General features: G+C 43.3%; 1 protein-coding gene across 3 annotated transcripts in view; it reads left to right on the forward strand.

The window, feature by feature from the left end:
* The window catches only part of LOC103362557 (pleckstrin homology domain-containing family A member 5-like), an 81,455-nt gene that overhangs the window by 8,361 nt on the left and 49,414 nt on the right, over positions 1–23,680 (forward strand). For all 3 annotated transcript variants that reach the window (XM_008288936.1, XM_008288937.1, XM_008288938.1), the window contains exons 4-8: positions 9,411–9,585; positions 12,508–12,612; positions 15,189–15,261; positions 22,215–22,315; positions 23,524–23,639. In XM_008288936.1, the coding sequence (XP_008287158.1) occupies positions 9,411–9,585; positions 12,508–12,612; positions 15,189–15,261; positions 22,215–22,315; positions 23,524–23,639 (570 nt within the window). The remainder of the gene's footprint in view (positions 1–9,410; positions 9,586–12,507; positions 12,613–15,188; positions 15,262–22,214; positions 22,316–23,523; positions 23,640–23,680) is intronic.

A 23,680-nucleotide genomic window follows, 5' to 3' on the forward strand; every position in this document is an offset into this window, starting at 1 on the left:
CACACACACACACACACACACACACACACACTAGGGCTGCAGCTACCTTATATCTATAACTGTTGCTTTCACTGTGCAGCAGGTAATCTCTCAGATGCTTCCTACAGAGCAGCTTGGGAGCGTTTTATTGACGGCAGGTAGTTAGCCCAGTGAACATTTGACAACCAGCTGCCACTTGCTCGTCCTTGAACCCTTTTCTCTTGTAAAACTAGAACACAGCTTTTGAAAACACTTCAGCAATAGCATGAATTTCATCCTGATACAGCTTGCCTCAATTTATTTTTAAGTGCAGGCAAAAAAAAGCCCACATTGCTGCCGTTTGTGGCAAAAGCACCAAACATGTAGTTGTTGCTGTAGTTGGTCTTTTCTGTCAGGGCGCAGAAAGACGATGACTTGGTGCACCAGGAAGAGGACCAGAGGATGGTACACTTGGAAACTTAGCGGTGCAAGCCACATAAAGAGATTCATGCCTTAACAGTTGTGTTATCAAACTAAACTTTTTGGTTTTACAAGAGAAAAACTTTGCTTTTGCAAATGTGTGCCGTCCTGTCTGTGGTAAAAAATAAAATAAAAGTAATAGGCTCGGCTTCACCTTACAGAACTGAACCAATGCAGAATGGAGCAACGCAGCCAAATCAGCAGCTTACCATTTCAAATGTGCACTGATGAGCCAAAACTGTGTGTGCACTCCTGCCTAATAACCTGGCCAAAGCAGCTCTGGCCCAATGAGGCCTGGACTCAAGAAAACCTCTAAAAGTTGTCTGGCACCGGTACATTCTCTGACTTTAATCAGACGTGTTCCAGCACTTCCCCCAACAGCTGAACAGCATATCACATACAAAGCTTCATACACTAGAACTCTAATGCTACCATTTTGAGCAGGAGGCTTGCAAACATTTACTCGTAGCCAAAGTCATGTGAGACCCAGAGACATGAGCTCTAACAGGTTGTCATAGCAGCCAATCAGAAGTTGCAAATCCCATTAGGAAAGCTCTAGCTCACTTTCTTCTTCTCATGCGACTCTGTACAAAGCAAACACGTCATTTCGGTGCTTTTATTTCACTACGGTCTAACTGATGAAACCCCCACTATGCTAACACTGAAAAGTCGTCCCTTCCCATGTAAGTCAACAGCCGCTGCTTTCCAAGAGCCTGACGAACAGCCCAGTGATCCACAATGTCAGCATGTCTCTTCCAGCTTTGTCCTCAGCTACAGCCATCTTTTATTCACGACTTCATTCCTCTGTTCGACAATTCTTTTTCTTCTTCCTGCTCTTACAAACGCTAACTCTATTTCAACCCTGCGTGAAGCGCATGATGAGCCGCTGTGCGACACTAACACAGAAATTATTTTCCTGATGATTAATGTGCTTGTCATGGTTTGTGTCTCCAGCATACAGTAGGGAAAGTTTCTTCTCTGAGAAATAACTCTGTGTGTAATTTAATGGGAACTAGCACTTTTTTTTCCTTGCCATCAGAATCAAATTAAATCCCCTTTTCCCTCAGCTGTTGCTCGTATAACCTCTGAAAAGATGAAATGAAATCAGGTGTCAGACTGCCGCTGTGAATTCACACGCACTTTACCTGCTAAATGACAGTGTTTTAAAAGCAGACGCCTGGTTTTCCTCCCAGCAAAAGCACTTAGCTGTCTTAAAGTCAGCTGTGACTCATTGATCACATTCAGAGGGTAATTCTCCGAGCCATGAACACGGCTTTATTTGTATCAAGTTCTTATATTTGAGTAGGAACTCTCCTTGTTCTGCTTCTGTTTTAATTTGTATTAGTTCGCTCAGTATTGATACATTCAATACAGCAAAAAAGCGAGATCATGCTTAACTCTGTTGGTCTGATTTCAATTTTTGTCATTATTACGAGTATTATCATTAAATACAAGCTTTGCAGCATCTGGTCCTCATTTCAGAAACTCACTTTTTGTACAGTTAAGTCAAACATCAATCAAAGAACAGCATTTGTTGTTGTTTTGTTGTTGTTTTGTTGTTGTTGTTTTGTTTTTTTTACTAAACTATACACTTTCAATTTCTTTTCACTGAGATCGATGATTTTCTTCTGTGAATATAGATTTTGACTGAAGAGAATAAATGGATGGTATCTTTCTAAAAGGGGGAAACACGTCTGATGTTTGGGGCAAAGAAAGGGCATTCCAAGCCATGAGCATTAAGTACTCACTGGGTACTGCTTATATATCCAGTTCAGTGACTTTCTCAGCTTTTGGCTGCACACTGATGAGGTTTGCTTGCTTGTTTTCACTCTTTGTAATCGTTGATGTTTTGCTTTTGAATGCAACTCAAGTCCAAAGCTAAAGTCATGGATGATGAGTAGCTTCCTCACTATTCCCATCCCGCCCTGAATCCATGAGTCCTCTTCCACCTTTCTTATGAGTATATTACTACTTGTCCATTGGCTGTTTTAGGACTAGTGTTTGTTGTAGTAGCAGCTATTTTAGTCTGCTGCTTCCACAAAGAGAAATTCCCTTTGTCCAATAGTACAGATATTACGGAGAACAATGACTCATCACTTGCATCAGTCACATTCAGAACAAATAAACAGTGGTGCTCAGAGAGCAGGGGAAGCCGTACTGCAAACAAATGGAACCTGCATTTTCTTTCATTCCAGAGCTTTCTGATCCTGCTTAGATGGCTGAGTAACGGCCTGCACAACGCCTGCGCTCTTACAAGCCGGCCACTGAAGTGAGAATAAACAGAGCAGCCAAAGGAAAGGGTGTCTGGAAGAAAGGTTAATAAAGACTAAGATAACTGTGTGACTGAAAGATGAAAAGGCAGACGAGATGAGACAGTGGGAAGGATTGAAAAGGCAGCGAGAGGGAAAAACAGATTGGCTATGCCGTCAGTGGGCGATTTTTTTGTGTCCTAGTTAGTCACCCTGCTTCAGATGTAGGGCCGGTGCTGCTGGTGGCAAGGGAAGGCCTCCTCTCTCACTCACAGGCAATTGGCCAGCAAGTCAATGTCAAAGACAGAACCATGAAATGGAAGCAATTTCAGAACATCCGCCTCTGGCAACAATGGCTGTCTGTTTTCTAAAGGCTAAATGATTCTGCTTGCAGACACTGAACATACACATGCAATTGAGACTATATGTGAATGTTGCAAGCTCAGCTGAAAAATATTTCATTATGAATGTATTCAGAGTCTGAATCCTTGAGCTCATCCTGTTAGGACAGTGAGGCTGCCAAGCTTCTGTCAATTGACTGCCTGGTGTTTGTGCACCCACACTGTGGGTGTGTGAGAGGTTTAAAGACACGGTGGCACGGACCGATAACAGAAACACCTTGGATACAGTGTAATACCCTGCAGTAAATACCAGCTTGGCATAGCACATTACGTTTGGCATTTTTTAAGACTTCCAGAGAGTTGGTCAGTTTTATTGCTGCTGAAAATGTGCTGAAAATAAAGCACAAGAGAGATCAGCGTTTGCAAGTCGTAATACCACTCAGGCTTTAGAGCTCTGCAGGGCTGTGTAGGTTTGAGGATTTTTGTGTTCTTTCTCACTGCGACGAAGATCTAAAAGATCTAAAAATGATTCTTGAACAATGACATAAGAAAAGGCTTATCTAGAAGTACTCCATGAAGAGTACCTGACTGTGGACTTCTTGAAGATTGAAGTGCATTTCTTCCCCAAGAGTCTTCTGACTAGAGCAGGGGTGTCCAATCCTGGTCCTCGAGGGCCACAGTCCTGCATGTTTTAGATCAGGGGTGTCCAATCCTGGTCCTCGAGGGCCACAGTCCTGCATGTTTTAGATGTTTCCCTCTTCCAACACACCTGATTCACATGATCAGCTCATCATCAGGTGTGTTGGAAGAGGAACACATCTAAAACATGCAGGACTGTGGCCCTCCAGGACCAGGATTGGACACCCCTGGACTAGAGGTTAAAACCTCTACTTTGTCATTCACTTAGTGATTCACATATTTAGGTCACACCAGGAAAAATAACACACAAATAAATGACAGAACTGGTTTTGTGTAGAATGAAGAGGAGAGACATTCACACTCTGCACTCAGTCCTTACCTCTGCACTGCTGAGTAATCACAGGTGTGATTGTCAAATCGCTCATTTTGGTGAGTTACAAAAACTGGCAGATGATATGTTTTCTGTGGACATGATGGTGTAGTGCAGCCGTGTGCTCAGTGTCTTCAGCTGAGAGTTTAAGTTCTGGTCCAGCTTGCTGTGACTTAGAACTTGTAGATATCCTCTGTCCCAGCTGACTGAGAATCATCATAGACAAAGATTTTCCACAAGCTATCTACTGTACATGTAGATGTGATGTGCATAAACTGGCTCTGCTTTGGCATTCGGTTTGATCTCAACTTCACTTCAAAGAGGTACACAGCTGTAATTAGAATGGCAGACCTGCTGTAGCTTCTAGGGAACCCTGTATAGAATATAGAACAGTGCCACAAGTCTCTAAACTACTCTAAAAGGCATGATTAACCATAACTTCAGCGCAGCACTGCAGCTCCCTTAACTAATATCAGTAATTTAGTCCATATTAAGAGCTCAGTATTAAATGTGACAAGCTAACTTGCCTTAAGTGCTTTCACCAAACTGAGGGATGGGTAAGTAATGTGGATATCAAGTGCTCTAGAGAATCTCCTCTTAAAAATTCATGACATTGAGCGCGATGATATCCGGCGCCACAGAATCTTTTGATTGGTCAAAAACATGCCATTGGTTTTTTTAATCCTCCAAGAAAGTGAATATCCTCATTAAGTCTGCATTTCAATTTTAAAAACATGACAAGGACTTTATCTTCCTGTTTGATATGTGAGCGCAGTCAACATTTCATTTATTTGAGTTTCCAATTTGACTGCAGGCAACTAAATATAGCTGAGTAGGCTGAAGTATGGCGGAGGAGATTATGACCGTAGTCAGCGGAGAATACAGAAAAGCACCTAATGTGCTGCAAGGCTTTGAAATAACTGGCATGCCAATTATACCACAGAGTTTAGTGAAAGTACAGTGCTGTGCTGCACGATGTTAAATGATGCAGATTAGAGGTGATGAAGTGTGTTTTCATTTGAGATAGAAGCTGTACAGGATCAATGGTGAAATAGTTAGGGATGGTGGTCCTACAAAGAGTTAATACAACGGGTAGCTTTTATGACGGAGAGCTGAGCTGGAGGAGAGATGAAGACATCCATTTTTCACCCAGGGGCCATTACTGCTACTATCTTACTGGGTATCTGATCTGAGGAGATACACCTGAGAGACAAAGCCATGCATTTATCAGCACCATTAGTCACTGGATGAGCGTGTGCATCTGAAAGCTGGAGCCTCGTACTGACACTCGGGTGCATTCACAGCTGTCAGAGTCAGCGTGGACACAAAACGTTTCTACCAGACAAGATCACTTAGACTTCACAGGCTTATCTCAGCTTGGCCTTTGCCCCATCTTAACTTGCACCCACACCACCATTTGGCCTGAATACAGGACTACCCTGATTACAGGGTGACTCCCCACCTCCCCGTCCGCTCTCCTGACGGTTAGCATTGTTTTTTAACTCACGATCTTTGACAGCAGTAATTCTTGGCCGTTTGACAGATTTTTTTTTCTTGCTTCACTTCTGCAGCTGCTATGAGCTTTTTTTCACTCATCATGCATTGATTCAGTCCATGGCAACTCAACGTCTGCAGTCTGGGCTAACCAAACACTGTGTGTTATGAATAATGAACCAATTTACTGTCTGTTCTGCTAGTTCATCATTTAAGCTTTGACTTAAAGACTACACTGGAGAAATGGCCGTGTACCCACTAAGATCAGGATACATCCTGTGGGGAGGACAGCTGTAATCAGAAGTTTTCATGGCAATGTCCCCCTTTTGTTCTATTGGAAGGAAGGTTTGGTCTGACGTTGGCAGCAGAGGTAAAGACTGTGATCACTGAAATGTACAGGATTCATCTTCAAGGGGTCCTGAATATACAAGAAGTATTCATGGATCATCCAACCATCACTTTGTCCTGGACCATTGTTTTGGACAAGTAAAAATGTTGGCCTTTCAGTGGAACTTCTGTGAAGAAAAGTCTGGTAATTGTCAAACAAAATACCCTTTGTAGGCCATAGACCACCATTTAAATATATATATATATAAAAATTAGATATCTGAACTAATTGTTGGAATGACAGATTGGCTAAAATGCTTAACAGAATCATACCAGAGGATCGACAGACTGCCCAGATGCCATTACATTAATATCACTGTTATCAAAGCTGTGTCATTCTTCTGCTATTTGGGGTAAAATTCTGAAATCTGGAAGTATATAGGAGTATTTATTAAGATGGCAAAAGAGAAAACATGTTAGACCTGGACAATGAGAAGCATCTTTACATAGCATAGTTTAAATAGAGACAGGTGATGGGACAGGGCCCTGTAGAGCTACAGGATGGATGACTGAATGTTTGAGAGTAGCTAATCTTACAAAGACAGATTATTCTCTAGCGCTGTCACGGCGCTGTGTAGAATAGTCTGTAGCACGTCGTCGTCATGCTGCTATAAGAGGAAACTGCTCTGACATGTTCGGATGTCTTTAAACCAATCACAGTAACTTTGGGGCGGGCTTAGAACAGGAGGCACCAATGGTGTTCACTCATGATAGAGACAAGGGAATTGTCTCTGTGGAATATTGGCATGCAAGGAGGTGGGCACTGTCATTAAAATGGATGATTCACCAAAAACAGCTAGCTGGGCTGACACAGTATTGACCTTCTGCAAAACCTGAAATTTTCAGCATATAAGTTGCTAAACCAGAGGTTTTAGTTGATGTTTAGTTGATGTAGATTTTTAAAACTGTAACACATAGATAGAGGGAGGAGAGGACAAAGCTGCATGACATGTGTGGACAATGGCAGACTTATGACTGCAATCTGTATCCAGTGAATCAAAGTAGAGACTCCCTGAATAGTCCCATCAGGATGAGGTGGTGATGTTTGCACTATGAGGTACAATTTTAAGACATTAGCAAACGTTTGTTTTTCCAAAAGATTTGTTCTGTGTTGAGGGACAGCTTTAATTACATCCATAGAGCAGTATCTCTATGAAAGTGTCTCATCTTTACAAATGCAGCGCGACAGTCTGAGCAGAAGTCGTGAAGGAACTCTGTGAAAACAACATGCCCCCCACAGAAAACAAAATGAACCTACAACTACAGGAAAAGAAAAAGTTAGAACTAGAGTTGTTCTCTTTTGTGAAAACAACTAGTTTAGATGTGCCTTCCGTGACCTTGGTAGCAGAGATAAAGCTGTCCCCGTGTGGTAGTTTTAATCCCACTCAGGGACCTTCAACTTTCTTTTTCTCACATTAGCCCATTGTCTTTCTACTCGACTCGGGGCAAAAAACTTTGAGCTGGTTCAATTTGTCAGGCCAAGTTGGCAGGCCATTTAAATTGGTTGGACGTAGAGGCATATATCAGACAAGACACCCAGAGAATAATAGCTGTGATTCATGCCACCAACTCTCTTCCTCCGTCTCACATTCTCACTTTCTTTATCTCTGTTTTTCCGGCTCTCCTCGCCGTTGCTTCCCTCTCTGCTCGTGTTCATTCAAGCCACTCGTCGCTGCCTCTCGTTCTCATCCTCCCACTGTTTAATGGTCCTAACGGAGAGAGTGTGTCATTAAGGGAGTGAAGATAGGGTCTGCTTGATGAGATGGGGGGTGCTGGGTGATTGGCTGGCTGGAATCTTGGATTGTTGTGAAGAAAGATTGATTCTTCAAGATTAGCAACTCTTGGGTCATTTTGGTAACAATGCACATACACACACACATCCGCCTGCACACAACCAATTATTTTAACAGAATGAACTAATTTAACCAAGGGCACATTTGATACCCTGCACTTTTGTAGTTTAGCCGCAGTTATCGTTTACTCCTTCGTTTTGTCTTCAAGTGACAGTGTTACTTTCATCCATGCATTTTTTGCCCCTTATTGAGCTCAGCCTTTAGCATGCATTAAGAGCATTTGCAAGGAGAAATCCAGTCTTTAGGTCATCAAACTGAAGAATAGTCTACAAAACAAATGTAGACTGAATGGGTAAATTCACATAATTCCTCTCGTAAAGTGGGAATAGCTGCTCAGTAACCCAGTAACTCCTCCTGGATCTGGGTTTTATTAGTCACCCTTAAGCCAGATGCACACATGGACAGCCGCAGACATGCATAGATGTGTAGCTATTGCCACTACTTCTCTATGCAACTGAGCGTTCACTTGGAACACTCAGCTGCATAAATGCCCAGAAGGTCTTATCTATGTATTCTAAGCATGCATTCTGGTTTTGGGCTGCATGTAGATGCGTGCAGAGGAGAGGAGATGCTGATATTTACATCACAGACCCGAGTGAACCATTGCATGCCTATGGACATGGATGGCATAAGTCATCCTGAGCTACTCACACCACAGCGGTCTTGCACTGTGCTCAGATTGGCTTTGGATGGTGCAGAACTTAATGGCTCCACTTTAGCCAAAGTGATAATGTTGACAGCAGGAGATCGTTCCATTTCAGACAAAGTGTTCTGCAACAAACCATCACGCTGAACACCAAGTACACCATCATGAAGAGCCAGGTCTTAGAACTAAGAGCAAATTAAACCCTATAAAAAAGCAAACCGTGGAAGGGGATCTTACTTGTGAGTACCTTGTATCCCGGCTAGCACCCCTATGGCCTGGTTGGGTTTAGGTTAATGAGGCAACACAACATGTGGGCCCCACAGTACCTGCACATCCAGACGTAGAGCTGTGGCGTAATGTGTAAAAAGCAGCATGGGCCTGCTTTGACGTGGAGAAATGTGACTGTGTAAAATATTTCATCTTGAATTTTTTCTTTCGAGCTAACAGACGACCCTTCTGGAGATATGTTTCCCTCTAAGGTTTTGGAAATATGACGTTTTTGTGCCTTGTATCATTTTTTTAAGTTGAGGAACTGAAGGAGAAAATTGTCTAGTTTAAGTGTGAAAGTTTTTTTTTTTTTCCTTTTAAACTTTGACAACACAGGATTAAGTGTTCAAGAAGAAAGATGCTGGCCCCTGACAGTCAGCAGTTCCTCATGCCGGGAAAGTCGAGCATAAAATGAACTGAGGGCAAGCTTCACTCTGGACTGATGCCCACATTCACTCACTTTATTATTTGTTTTCAAGTCCGTGATGCTTAGCTGCAGTTAGGTGGCTGACCGCTGGCTCTACCTGCCTGCTGACGGTATTTGTCACTGTGTGGAATATTTGTTAGGAAGTCCACCATATATCTGTGGCTTTGCTTCAATGTGATGCTGTTTTTTGTCATCATGGTCAAACAGTTTTTAGGTGCTGTATGTTTATGTGTATAGGTGAAATGTCTGACTGACTCTCTCTCTGTGTTTGTCCCTCTATGTCTCTCGCCCTGTGGCAGGCCGGCTCCAAAGGCTTCACCAGAGCAGGGAAGCAGCAGTGAGAAGAAGGAACGTCCCATGAGCACCATGAGTGAGGCTTCCAACTACACCGGGGGCTCTGATTACAGCACCTTCCCTGGCAGCCCTGCCACCACCATCACTACTGCCACCACCACCTCCACCTCATCCACACGGGTCCGTCTTTATCACAACACTTCGGCACTCCGATGAGCAGTTTGCTCAGCCTTCCAAGTCTAGGATCAAAATAGCTCAGCCGATAGTTGTATGTGTGACCTTATCCGTCATCTTTAGCAGACAGGTTAAATAATATGGGCATGGCTGGTGGGCTAAAGGGTGGTGTGTTTTTAGTCAGAGAGTCATAAGTGAGGAGTCCTTTGTTTTGTTATTTAGCCACCTTCTACCAATGTGTTACAAGGCGTCTTTCAGTTCGTCATTCCACCCTTTTTTGTGTGGACTGGAAACTTGGACAAGTTGGGATGGATTGCCATAAGTTTATAGACCTTCAGTGTCCCAGGAGAAAACATTCTACAGGCTTACATGATCCGTGAACTTCTTCCTCAGCAGCTCGAGAAGTTTGACATTTTGGATTTTGAAAAAGATATCAGGTGCCATCTACAGTGATTATGGTACCCACTGAATAAATCCTCGCGACTTTACCACATCTATGAGTTTTCATCTAGGGCCACCAGCAGTTCAGCGTCTCAGTGATAGCAGTAATACACACCCATCAGCCACTACATTAAAACTACTCGCTCAATCCGTTCCCTTCACATGACTAAAACAGCTCTGACCTGTCAGAGGATGATCACAGAACTTTTGGGGGATCCTTGTGCTGTCTGGCACCGGGATGTTAGCAGCAGATCCTTCTGGTTCTGTAGGTGGAGGGTTAGTCTGGCACAGGCTATGGATGCAGGTTGCAACCTTGGGATTTTGGAGGCCTTGGGCTGCTTCTGAGCAGTTTGTGTGGTGTGGCACTGTCCTGCTGGGGAGGGACGCTGCTGTATGGGAAGGCTGTTTCCATAGAACGCAGCAGCATTTTCAGTAACATCAACACAATTGCCACAACCCAAGGTTTACCAGCAGAATATCGGACCAAGATCAAATTTTTACACACATCGGTGCAGATGTTCCAGGTGCTTGTGCTGGAGGTCAACCTCAGGCCATTTGCAACCGTAGCATGCTGCGCTGTCACTGACTGTCCTGGAATGTGTCCACATTTGGTCACTACGTCTTATTTCAGCCTGGAGCAGTGAGAGTACGGGGGCGGCGAACTCAGCTGCGTGTCAGCTTCACTGTGCTGGTAGGCTGAACCGCGTGTCCCTTTGTAAATGGTTAATAAAGCACACAAACGCACAGGAAATAAATATGCATGCTCAGATCAAATCAGAATTTCAGTACTCCCATGAATAAGTGATGCAGTACTTCTTCTTACACTGGCCAAATGAAAGTACAACAGCGCATGTCTTCCTGCATTCATGAGATGTCATTATTTATGACTGAGTTGTATGGGTCGTGACTGTGCGTCGCCTCAGAAGCAGTTTTATAAGAGCAACTGCCTGTAAAAGAGGCGTTTTAGAAACAAGGTCAAACACATAAAGAAGCAGATTATATTTTAACTATATACAGGTTGATGTGAGGGTTTTGGGGCTCTTTTCTGTTTTTAAAATATCACTATCTGATCTAACCAACTTGTTTCTAGCGAAGGGAAATGTTTATGCTACCGCGATATGTCAGAACAGTGAGTCAGTTTAAACTTAAATCTCTGTGTGTTGCTCGGCTGCAAATTGTGTCGTGGGCCATGCTCCATCTAATTTTGAGGTGTTTATTGTGAACTGTGGTCCTTAAGGGTGCAAAATGAATTCCAGTTTAAGCTGACAGTAAAGCAAAGCTTGTATCATGTTGTATTGTAAAACCAGGCCATGAGCTAATGGCTTTCACAGTGTTGCCACTCAACATTTGGCCACTAGACATCCACTGATTCTGATTCTGATGATTCTGGTCTTCCACTATAGGAACGTACCAGCCTGTAACTAAACCTGTAGCTGTTGTACTGGGTTCTGCCTTTGTTGAGCTACTTTAACGCTGTCCATACATGGATGAGGACTTTTTGGACACACACACACATACAGATGTTGATGTCCGTCCAGCTGTTGCCTTTTCAGAGGCGTACATCCGGTCAAGCAGGTTCAGCATCATTAAGGTCCTGTTAAGCAACTTAAAAGCCCAAAAGTCGTTTAGCTTTGATATGGGGCCGTATAAAGCACTGAAGACTGATAACTAACACTGTGTGGACTTGAAAGAGAGCAAAAACACCTTCTAGCACTTTGCTTCTGTACTGCACAGTGTAACATATTCCAGAAAGTAGTGCAGGTCATTTCTTAACAATGCAAACTCTCATACATCCATCTGAAGCACCTACTCAGAGAGGGGTCCAGATGTCACTCTGTCTTTAGATCTAGAGTATGTTAGACAGAACAGTAGATCAAACAAAAGTGATAATGTGCAGGGCAACACATATAATACACTTTAATAGATGCAGACATAATAGCTGAATGTAGCTGTCAGTCCAATAGTAATGTTTCCCTCATTGACTTAAATATAGATCTAACCAAAGGGCTCTTTTGCTGTCGACTTTCAAAAGGGATTTTTATGCTGCGTTTCCACTAAGTGAGCCATGATGTATGGGGGATGTGGAGTATGCTTTGTTTAATGAGCTGAATACATCTGCCTCTGTTGTTGCTTTTTATAGCTGCTGGGAACGCGGCTGTTTATGTATACGGACTTCTTTACAACCAATGCACCAAACACTTGTCACATCAGGTTGTTGTGTTGAGATCAGGGAAGAGAAGCAGATATTTTTCTCTTATTCTTCTCCTGCTCTGTATCCGTGGAGCGCTGTGTTCTCTCTGTGGGAGACGTAAGACTTCAAACATGACATGAGCTTTTTTTTTTTTGTATGTTTTTGTGAGTTGTCTTGTGTGACTTATTCAATTAAAAATGTTCATTTCAATATCTGTAATAAAAATGTTTTCTTCTGTCGTGCTGAGTTTACCATCGAGTTCTAGACAATTAGCATTAACTCGTGTGTCTCCACAGCCTTCTAGGTCTTCCAAAAAAGTCCACAACTTTGGCAAGAGGTCCAATTCCATCAAGAGGAACCCCAATGCTCCGGTGGTCAAGAGCAACTGGCTTTACAAGCAGGTACATTGTGACATTAATAACAAGGCATTTTTTAGCTAAATGAAAAGACGGTTCTGTCCGACTTTAGTGATTGTAAAATCTTAATTCTAAATATGTATATGGGTATGAAAAATGTTGGTATGAAGATATGAATGCCATAGTGGTTGTTGTAATGTATTAGGTTCAAATTTCAGAGTTGATTTTAGTTCCATCAGATAAACATAGAAGCCAGTGGATGCCAGCTGGGTGGGATTAACAGATTCAGAAATCTAAAATGTCACAGGCTTAGAGAATAGTGGCTATGAAAAATGTATTTATTATTTAAAAGCATGCAAATGGTTCTTCAGTTTATTCGTCGTTTATTCCCCCCATCAGCCCCTCAGCCTTTCTGTTCCATTGCCACTCAGGATGCAACAGCTTCAACTGTGACAATAACTCGGAGTGTGCCAAAGCCACAACAAACGGTAGCTGCTAGACCTAACTCTAGTTAATAGGTAGAAATATGAATCCCACCCTTAATACTAGAAGACTGAAGGGTTTGTTATGTTAGCCTATGATGTGTTTTCCGTAGCTGGTGTTAGAGAGGAGATGACTGCTTCTCAACAAGGATGTTCACGAAACAGAACAAATGCACTTGTCCTCTCCAGAAGTACCTAGCCTAAAGTCTGTACTTTTTTCTCTTCTAAAAATGTCCCTAAAAGAAGTTCTACAGGCATGGTTCTTGCATATGCAGAACGGTTCGGGCACACAGGTTCCTGCTGTGGAGGTCTTTGTAAGGTTTGACTGTCAGCCATACCCAGCAAGATTACACCTGCTTCCACTTTGCTGAATCACCGCATCTGTGATGTGGCTGATTAGTCTTGATATCCTCTCCCTCTGTAGCTAAGTAGCTACCAGACTACATCTATTTAAATAAAATGTGGGCGTGTTGCTATAAGCCAACCGACAATAACAACATAAAATATCAAAATTCTTAAATTGACATATGTCTTTAAATGTTGTTGAGTTGCCGCTTTGCTTTGGGGATGTAACGATGCAGAAGAAGTCAAGTTAGGCCAAACGTGTCGTACAGCTGCTTAGCATTTTTGCCATCTCACCAGTTCTTGCTATGTTTCTTTTTTACAAGCGTCTGGTGAGAGCGCCGACAGTAAACTGATTCTAGCGCCTCATTTGGGTGGTAGCGGCCCTCAGATTTGCTGTGGTTACTGAGTAAAGCAGCAGCTTTTTGTGAAGTCTGCAAACCTTTTCTTTGTTGGGAACTTCACTGGAATGATCTGTGGTGAAGAGGTCGCTGCTTCTCAGATGCTCCGTGTTGTGATTGTGTGATTAGCAAGGCTTTACATGTCAGGTTTTTCTTCTGTTTTTACTCGTTGACCTGGTTTACTTTGAGGTCAGCAGTGCAACTATAGGCCAAGCTGTTAGTGAATTTAAAGAAGGCACGCTACTGTGCTCCACTGGGAGGCTAAATTTTGCATTCAAACGGCTTTTTCAAATTCCCACTTTTTAAATTCTCCATCTTCTGTTGTCAGATGTTGGAATTTTCCATATTAAGTGACACCCTATCCCCTATGAAGCTGACGGCTACGAGCAGGTGTTTTAAACAAGAAGGGCTCCACGGACATGAGCACAATGTCAGGCTGTGGTCAAACAAAATGGCATCTGAGCTTTTTTTGTCTGACTGAGTAAAATGTACTGCTCTTCTGGTATTTCCAACAATCTCAACTCATCCGTGGGAAACACTGAATTCCAGAATTCGGAGGAGATGGGAGGGTCCTGGTCCTGCTGCGGGGCTTCACTGGACGTCAGCTAACCTAGATTGAGGCTCAGCTTGTTCTTCATTACTTTTCCACCCACTCGCTGCGAGATGAGCAATACTTTCAGCCCATCGAGCTCCAAAGTGGGTCAATGCTTGGTCAGTGGACCTCTGACCGGCGCGGGCCCCTCTGAAAACGGCCTCACCGAGCACTATTCCGCTCGGCCCAGCTAGAGCTGCTGTCAATAACCTCCTCTCAGCCTCACATCCTGTGCCTCTGCTCGCTGTTTTCCCATTGAGACAAGAATCACTTCACTTCACACCAACAAACCCTCCCTTTGTCTTGCCCATCGACCTGTCAGGCAAAATGCCCCCTCGCTGAAGAAATGTCTCCAGTATTTACCCAGAGCTCCTAACCTCAGGATCTATGGCAGAACGTGACACATTTTAAACGGCGCTTTAGACCGCGGAGAGTGAATGGTCTTGGAAAACTTGTTATTGTTGCTGCTGTCATTACGGCGCTGGGGAGGAGGAGGAAAAAAGAAGCGGAGCAGCAGTGTAGAGAACAAAGCGTAGGCATTCGCCCTGAGCACCAAAGAGGCAAATTTGTCACTGCGTTATGAAGAGATAAAACACAGCAATTTGTTTCAGAGGAGGAGATAGAAGCTGCTTAATAGAAACAGCTGGAGGGAGAGGCTGCAATGGTGAGAAGAGGAAGGAAGTGAGGGGAGATCAAAAGAGAGAAGAGAAAACACAGAATATGTTCGTGTGACAGAGAGAGTGTATTGTTGTCTGCATTCACTGCACTGTGACTGACTGACGGTGTGACCTCTGACCCCTGCAGGACAGCACGGGCATGAAGCTGTGGAAGAAGAGGTGGTTTGTTTTGTCGGACATGTGCCTCTTCTATTACCGCGGTGAGCACACACACACACACACACACACACACACACACACACAAATACAATCATATTTTAATTTAGGCTTCAGGCTGTTTAATTAAAACCATTTAATTGGCAAATCAAAAGCTATTTCCTGTGAGAGAGCAGGTAGAGTCTATCGTTGTTCATGTACTTTGAAACAAAACATTCATCGACTCTTCACCACGTTATTGCAAACACACAGACAAGATGAAGAAAACATAGTAAAGAAGGCCGGAGACATAACATATCAAGATACAAATCTGCAGATCTTCCCGATCAGTTTCTGTAACTCTGGTTGTTGAAAGGTAATGAAAAAATGTACATCCCTGTACAAAGGTTTTAGACATTTAGACTTTCATGGTCTTATTCATCACACACTGCTGTGAAGGTCTGATTTGATCTGGGTTTTTGTCAGGACGTTCCAAAATAATACCATGAACAGCTTTTATTTCATCGAATACAAAGTGTTAAATTTACATCACGTGTAACAACAACTGCACCACTTCTCCTTGGTGCATGTGGACACTTTTCAGAAGGCTGTGGAGCATCTAAAGGACTTGACACAGTCTGACTCCATGATGTTGCCATCAGTGGTCACACTGTTGTTACACGACTCCTACTTCTTCTTGAAACTGAGGATTATTATGCAGCTCAGTGCAAGATTACAGTATGTAATGCCCCCTACTCCTCAGCCCCATGCAAATGCATGAAAGAATGCAAATACATGGTGTAAGCTAAGCTTATCCTTACAAAAATGAACTAATGCACAATTTGACAACACAACCAAATCAACAGCTTGACAACTCAAATATTGACTGATGAGCCAAAACACTGTGGCAGTCTGCCTAATATGCTGTTGGTCCTCTGTGTGCCGTCCAAACAGCTTCAGCTGACCAGAGCCTGGACTGTCGGACCTTTGAATGTGCACTGTGATATCTGGCAACAGATCTGTTAAGTCCTGTGAGTTGTGAGTTGGAGTGTAATGGATCAAGCTTGTTGCAGCACATACTCCAACACTGTGTTACCCCTTCATGGTTTGTCCATGTCCAGACCACTGTCACTAGGTACTCCCCACTGACAGCCTTACAAGCCTTTTGGTTTGTGTGATGGTCTGACCCAGTCGTCTGCCCATAATGATGTGGTCTTTGTCACAGGATCTCAGCTCATTTCTCCCACGAACAACATGTTGAGTGTGAGACGATATCCCAATATATATCTCAGAACTTGACATACACCTTTGCCATGAGATCTTCTGTTCCTCTGTGAGTTTGCCTGCTGGCTGATTGGGTGATTGTTAGGAATGTAAGCAGCTAAAGCGTGTGATGCTTTTGCACAGTTTTGTAAATACAGGCAGGTGATGCAGTCACTTTGTGCTGCAGAGAACTTCATTTTGCTATGACATTGATTCTCCAAGCTCTTTGGAACTCTGCTGAATGGGATGGAGCCCCATTCTTCCAAAAGATGTTCCCTCATTCAGTGTTTTGATGGTGGTGCTGCAAAGTGTCGTCTAACAGTTAGTTAAGTCTCCCATAGGTGCTCAGTCGGTTTGAAAGCAGGTGACTGTGAAGGCCACAGCATATAATTCACTAATTTCATCAAACCATTCAGTGAGGCCTTGTGTCCTATGGATAGAGGCATTATCATCTTGGAACAGGATCAGGATGGAAACGTTTCATCATAGGATAAAGGTGATCACCAAGAACAACGCTGTACTGATTTGCAGTGACTCCTCAATCTGGACCCCAACCAAGGCAGCAAAATGCCCCCCACAGGACAACAGAGAGACCAGGTCTTCTCATTGGAGAGGTCAAGGGTTTCATTTGTCACCGTTTGAATACTTTCTCCCTCATGGTATCTCTTCATGCTTTAAATCTGAAATGTTTCCCATTGAAAATGCTCCCTTTGTGATAGCAGTGAAGATCACACAGCTTCAACAAGGTGATGTAACCAGCAGATAACCAAAATGTGACACTGTTAGGGAAATGCTGTTTTTATCATTTAATTACGATCAGTGTGCAAGTTAGAGTCAGGGTTCAGGAGGTCAAGTGTCCTTGTCAGTTTGAAGTGGCCGTCCTTGCTTTCACCCACATTCGCGACACCCACGCTGCAGCACCACTAATTTAGAACTTTGCGTTCACAAAAGCTCATCTGTTCCTCCTTCGTATCTCTAAACCCTTGAGAAGGATTTTTCCATCCCCATAAATTGACAAATTAGCTGCTCCCAGAGCGCAATCAGCCACCGCTTTCATGACAAACCCAGGGGAGAATTGGATGTTTATTGGCTTAGCCAGCCGGAGACGAGCGAGAGGAGGCGTCCTCGGGAAGGACAATGACGTGCTCGGCTTTCTGATAATAACCTCGTCTTTTTCCATTTTTCTCCTGCATGCTCTGTCACTTTGTTCAAAGTACCTTCTGTCGCTCAGGTTGTTAGGTGTCTGCTAGATGAATCCACTCACTGCGTTTACATAAACACGCATACGTCTGGTGTTACCAGAGTGAGGCGATGCACTAATGATTACAGTGAACATCCAAAGCAGGTTATCTTGTTTATCACAATGTGCTGAAGTACAGCTTGATCAGCAGAGCTGGATTCATCCCCAATGATTAGAAACACTCTTGTCACATACAGTACATGTACTCAATGGTATGATTTCACAAATCACACATCAGTTTAGTCACGGGGGAGAGTAGATGGAGGCAGAGAGGCTGCTTTTAAGCAAACATGCTTAGAACATACGTTCAAAGTGCCGAACGTATACTTTCAGTTGATCTAATTCAATCGTAAGTCTCAATCTTTTTAAATGGAAATCTATAGATATTAGTTATCAGAATCAGAAATACTTTATCGATCCTTTCGGGGAAATTGCTTAAAGAGCAGGAGCGACCGCAACAGGCTGCATGCACACTAAGAGTATGGAGGAGGTTTCAGCATGCAGCAGCCATTAAAAACAACAGTTTCAGATGGTCTCATTGTTATTTTGATACAGTACAACACAGAAATAGTGGTGGAAAAACTGTGTTTGAGGGCAACAGTAAGGTAGCTTTCATGACACAACAAGTATTCTGTCCAATCACCTTCCTGCTAACCAGACTGCCTTACACCCACCACTTTACACACCGTTTGTAAATGACAGGATGACAGAAAACAATTAAAATACATCAAAGTGCAGTTCCAGTTTTTCACAACTTTGATCTTATTTGCATAGTTTAATCACAGGCAGAGGACACCTGGACAGGTAACCAGTCTATCACGGGGAGAACATGGAGACTCCATGTAGAAAGATCCCGGGTGTCCTCACCGGGACACCAACCAGCGACCTTCTAGCTGCGAGGCAACGATACTAACCACTGAGCCACCTTGCAGCCTTTTTGTAAATATGAAGGTCCTAATTTCAGCTTCAGTGATTTGTAATTATCAGCGATTGTACACGAGTAAAACCATAACTGTGAACACTGTCTTTCATTTCTTCGAATGAAGCCGTGTAAAGTTTGGTCCTTTAAGCCCTGTAAGTGGCGTGTTTGTAGCACTTGGAATCAGACTTGTTCCAGCACAGCCCCCAGAGGACCTGGAACGCCACAAGCCTCGCTGTTTCCAAGATGCTTTGATCCAGTTGTCATCCATGAGCTGCCCTCATTACATCAGTCTCAGGATGTACAAACGCTATGCCAGAATGTACAGCAGGGTACTATTACACATCCTACTTCCTAGCCTTGATTGCAAAGGCAAGTTTGACTTCCAGTGCTTTTCCCTATCTTTATTATTAGATTTATTCTTTTCTTCTTCCTATCTTACAACCTTACTTTAACCGACAGGATAGAAGTACACAAATATGGCCCACGTTGTAACACTTGTGAATCATCCTTTAATCAATCTTTCATCTTAATGTGTAATAAGACTTGCCAAGGAATGTAAACACTGTTCATTGTCAGGAACTCAACTGAATAAACGAACGTTTGCTGAACCGATTTGCTGCCTCTTCAAAGCCCAGTGAACCTGGTGAAGAACCTCGAAATGTCAGTCGTTCTAAAAAAGCAGTTAAAAGTAAACGCCCACTCCCGCTGCAATGTATACCTACAGCATCTCCTGACATGCCAGCTTACTCATTCCCTCATTTTCTTGCTCATATTCTCTTTGTGTGTGTGTGTGTGTGTGTGTGTGTGTGTGTGTGTGTGTGTGTGTTCTCTATCTCAATAATTCAGCAGCAGGGATGGGGCCGGAGGAGCTGCAGGGCTCGCTGAGCAGCCTCGGCTAAAGCAAACAGCAGCTCTGGCTGGAGGCTCTATAGGTTTTTGCCGCAGTTGGTGCAGCGGCCATGCCTGTGCCTGCACCGCGCTGCCTTTGGTTTGTAGCCTATAAGATCTCATGAAAGCTGCAACATGCTGTATCGCACAGTTATTACTGTCTCAGCATGAATCAGCTCCAGTTGTTGATACAAGGCTTTTTGTCATAAGGCATCATTAAATATTTACTCACTCAGGAGCCTGTAATGTATTCATGGCTGCGTTTGACGTCTTTTGTGCTTTGCAGCTGTTTCATTTCGGAAAAGTGAAAGAAAAAAAAAAGGCCAGAACAGAGAGCGGTGTTTTCTGTCTTTACTCAGCTGAGCATGTTTGTTTCACACTGTGGCCCACGCACAGGGAGGAAACATGATTGTAGCTCACACAGAAGCCGACAGAGCTCTTAGGAACGTCCGACCATCTCACTCTGCCTCAGTGTCTGTCTGTCTGTCTGTCTGTCTGCTGTGGTCTGATAAGCCTCAGTAGGTTTTGTTCCATTATCATCAGTTAGGAATCCATCCCACCACAGACCAGATAAAGGCAGACCTCCATATTCTCATAGACACACACACACATTTAAACATGATGTGGTGCAGTTTTGCCACCACAGCCCAGATAGGAAAAGATTGGACCTGATATATGTGCTCATTTGAGTTGCCTTCACTTACTACGTTGCACTCAGAGAAATTAGCATAATGTAAAGCATAGATTGATGTTGGGGCCATGCTGCCTGTCAGGTACATACTGCTCTGCCTAGTGGGTGAGGGTTTAAGGGCTGTATGCAGCCTGAAAGGAATAAGATACGACTTAGTTGAAACAGGGTATCGAGTTTAGAAAAATCTATCAGTCTGTATTTTTATTGACAGTTATTGTTGTTCTTAAACGTATAGAAAGTAAAAAGTATAGAGATCTATAAAGGTAGCAGTGATTTTAAGTTGCATTACAGAGCAGAAGTTTGCATTGCCTGTTTTTGTTTGTTTTACTGACATTATTATAGAAACACATATAGTAGCCAGTTTACTTCTAATTGACTATGTCCCCTTACTCCTTCAACCAAACCTAAGCCCATGACCAGGAAGAGCATTTCCTCTTAGATTCTTTTCATTTTTGTCCCAAAGAAATATGCAATTATATTTTAATTCTTTTGGTTTCAAAGCGGGCTGCAGGGTGGGGCAGCAGGTTAGCACTGTTGCCTCACAGCTAGAAGGTCGCCGGTTCCAGTGGGGCCACCAGGATCTTTCTGCGTGGAGTCTCCATGTTCTCACCGTGCAGCGTGGGTTCTCTCCGGGTTCTCCGGCTTCCTCCCACACAGACTAAAAACATGCTGAGGTTAATTGGTGATTGTAAATTGTCCGTAGGTGTGAATGTGAGTGTGCTTGGTTGTCTGTCTCTAAGTGTAGCCCTGTGATAGACTGGTTACCTGTCCAGGTGAACCTGCCTTCACCCTGAGTCAGCTGGGATAGACTCCAGCCCCCCATGACCCTAGTGAGGATTAAGTGGTGTATAGATAATGGATGGATGGTTTCAAAGCGTTCCTTGTCCGTCTACCTGTCTGTGGGGTCATCAGTACATCTTCAGATTCCAGTGACTGTCTATAAGACTATTAGTGCTTGAGATACACTGTGTGTAGTGTTCGGTTAACATCCTGTGCATGAAACCACAGGTGGTGAAAGACTAACATCATCAAAGGAACTGATCGAAAAGTGCATCACATGCAGGCACAAGGTTATTGGAAACCAGTATTCAAGAAAGGTGTCTGTTGATAAACACTCCACACGTGTTGTCTCCATTAATGATCACTTTGACTGGAAAAAACTTGAAGATTGAAATATTGTCTGTAACCTGCTGAATAGTGCCATCTAGTCATAATAATATATGTCTTTTAAGGGCCTTTATCAGCTTTCACTTGTTATTTTGTAGCTGGTTCCCTCACTCGTGTCCCTCTCTTCGTATCTGACCCTCTCCTAGCAGTGAGTAGATTAACATTAAAAAGGTTTTTGTCTTTTGTCCACCATAAAGCATCTACATAGGACGCCCCAGTGGCTCTTCTCTCAAAGCACACCTCGGTCAGCTTTTAAATCACAGTTCTGGTAGCATCCAGCATAATTAGCAGATTGTCTAACACTAGCTGCTGCTGCCCCTCCCTCAACCACGCCACCGTTATGTCTTCGAAGCTTTGCTGTTGTCATCTTGCTAAGCTCATGTGTGTTTACATCCATCAAGTGCTGTACCCTTATGTGCTGCAAGGATTAGCACTCCAGCAAAATCCTCGCCGCTGTTCAGATTCTTTTGAGCTCCCACAAAGAACAGAACCTTTAATGCTAAATCTAACTGAACTACATGGTAGCTAATGAATGTGAAAGTATCACACTTAGAAATCCCTTCAGTTAACCACATGTGCATACCGAGCAACCCCGTGTTCTGTTTGGTACCTTTGAGAGTTCATCCACTCAACAACAGCCAAACAAAACACAGACAAAAGATGAATATGTTGTGTTGTTTGTTGCTCATCCAGCTGCCTATCTGATCTACAGCCCATTTTGAGATCTTTATTGATCTGAATCTTAGCCAGGTTACAGTAAAGCAGGGAGGTGTGACTCTGGGTACAAACGTCTGCCTCTAATATTATTTCTCATTAGACTTGTGACTTTTCTGTTTCTTTGCTGCAGATGAGAAAGAAGACAACATCCTGGGAAGTATCCTCCTACCCAGCTTTCACATCTCCATGTTGTCGGTGGATGATCACATCAGCAGGAAATACGCATTTAAGGTAAACAGCAGTCCAGTGGCAAGTTAAATTGTTAAAACTAATACATACAGGAAGAATCAAGATGTAGGAACAAGTAAATAATGGAATAGAAGGAACAACCTGTTCAGTGAGGTGAAAATAATATCATGTCTTTCTTAGTATAACCACATGTTTCCTTAAAGGTTACCTCAGTAGCTTCTAATTATCGCTGATGACAGTTCATCAGACTCGCTGCCTGAGTGCTGCTCATTTTTATGGATTTTTGTTTCCAAATTACAGCTCAGAATAAGAATTGTTTACTCAAGTGCTTCTAACCCGACACTATTCATGCACTGACCTCCATTAAATCATCTAAAATACAGAGATTGTTGTAAAAGGATGAGTTCACCAATCTGGGATTTGTTTGCGATGAGAACACGGAGGTCAGGTGAAGACATGCTTAGCCCCAGCTTGGTATTAAGCAAATACAGTTTGCCTGGCTCTGTCCAAACTGGGGGAAAAAATGTGTCCACTAACACCTAAGAACTGGTTTGTATCATACGATGTTCAACCACACTGGAAACCAAAAGCGTTCCAAACTGGAAGATGGTGCGAAAAAATGCTCCTACATCTACACAATTTCTCTAATCTGTGCACAGAAGAAACCTTTGTTTGGTCATGTGCTGTAATTCTGTCTTGTGTGGGGTCTCCAGCTGTAATGTTGGTTGTCAGCGATAGTGAGTGAGCGAGTTTTTTTGAACACCTGATTTCGCTCTTTTAAAACTAATTTTCGGCCCACACCTGCCTGAGCTCTGCTGTGCTCCAGTAACTGAGTAGAGACGAGAGGGTTCTCTGTGCAGAACCACCCAAATTCTGACTGACGTCATGAAAGCTGTAGAGAAAGCATCATGCACAACAAAACCAAACACACGGATGCAACCCTCAGTGCTTTCTAATGGACACAGCTTTGCCTTTACTGAGAACCTTGAAGAATTTCACTCTTCTGTGTTTATACATTTGAGCTGAAACACACATGAAAAGCAGGCAGGGAGCACACACACATGCACACACAGTTATTGTGTACACAAACGCTCTTCCAGCAGAATTTATAGAAAGACTCCCTGCTGCTATTTCAAAGTCATCATCCAAATCTGCTTCTCACGCGCTGTTTTATCTCCTTCTCTTGAACTGTGTCTTCTCCTCTCTCTCTCACTCTATATATCCTCCCCCTCTCTCCCTCCCACCGCCAGGCCACTCACCCCAACATGCGGACATATTATTTCTGTACCGACACAGCCAAAGAGATGGAGACCTGGATGAAAGTCATGACGGACGCTGCTCTCGTCCACACTGAACCCGTCAGAAGGTCGGTGCTTGCCACAGACACACATGATGAAACATGAGATA

This window comes from Stegastes partitus, unplaced genomic scaffold, assembly GCF_000690725.1.
Source record: "Stegastes partitus isolate 25-593 unplaced genomic scaffold, Stegastes_partitus-1.0.2 Scaffold583, whole genome shotgun sequence".
NCBI classification, from domain to species: domain Eukaryota; kingdom Metazoa; phylum Chordata; class Actinopteri; family Pomacentridae; genus Stegastes; species Stegastes partitus.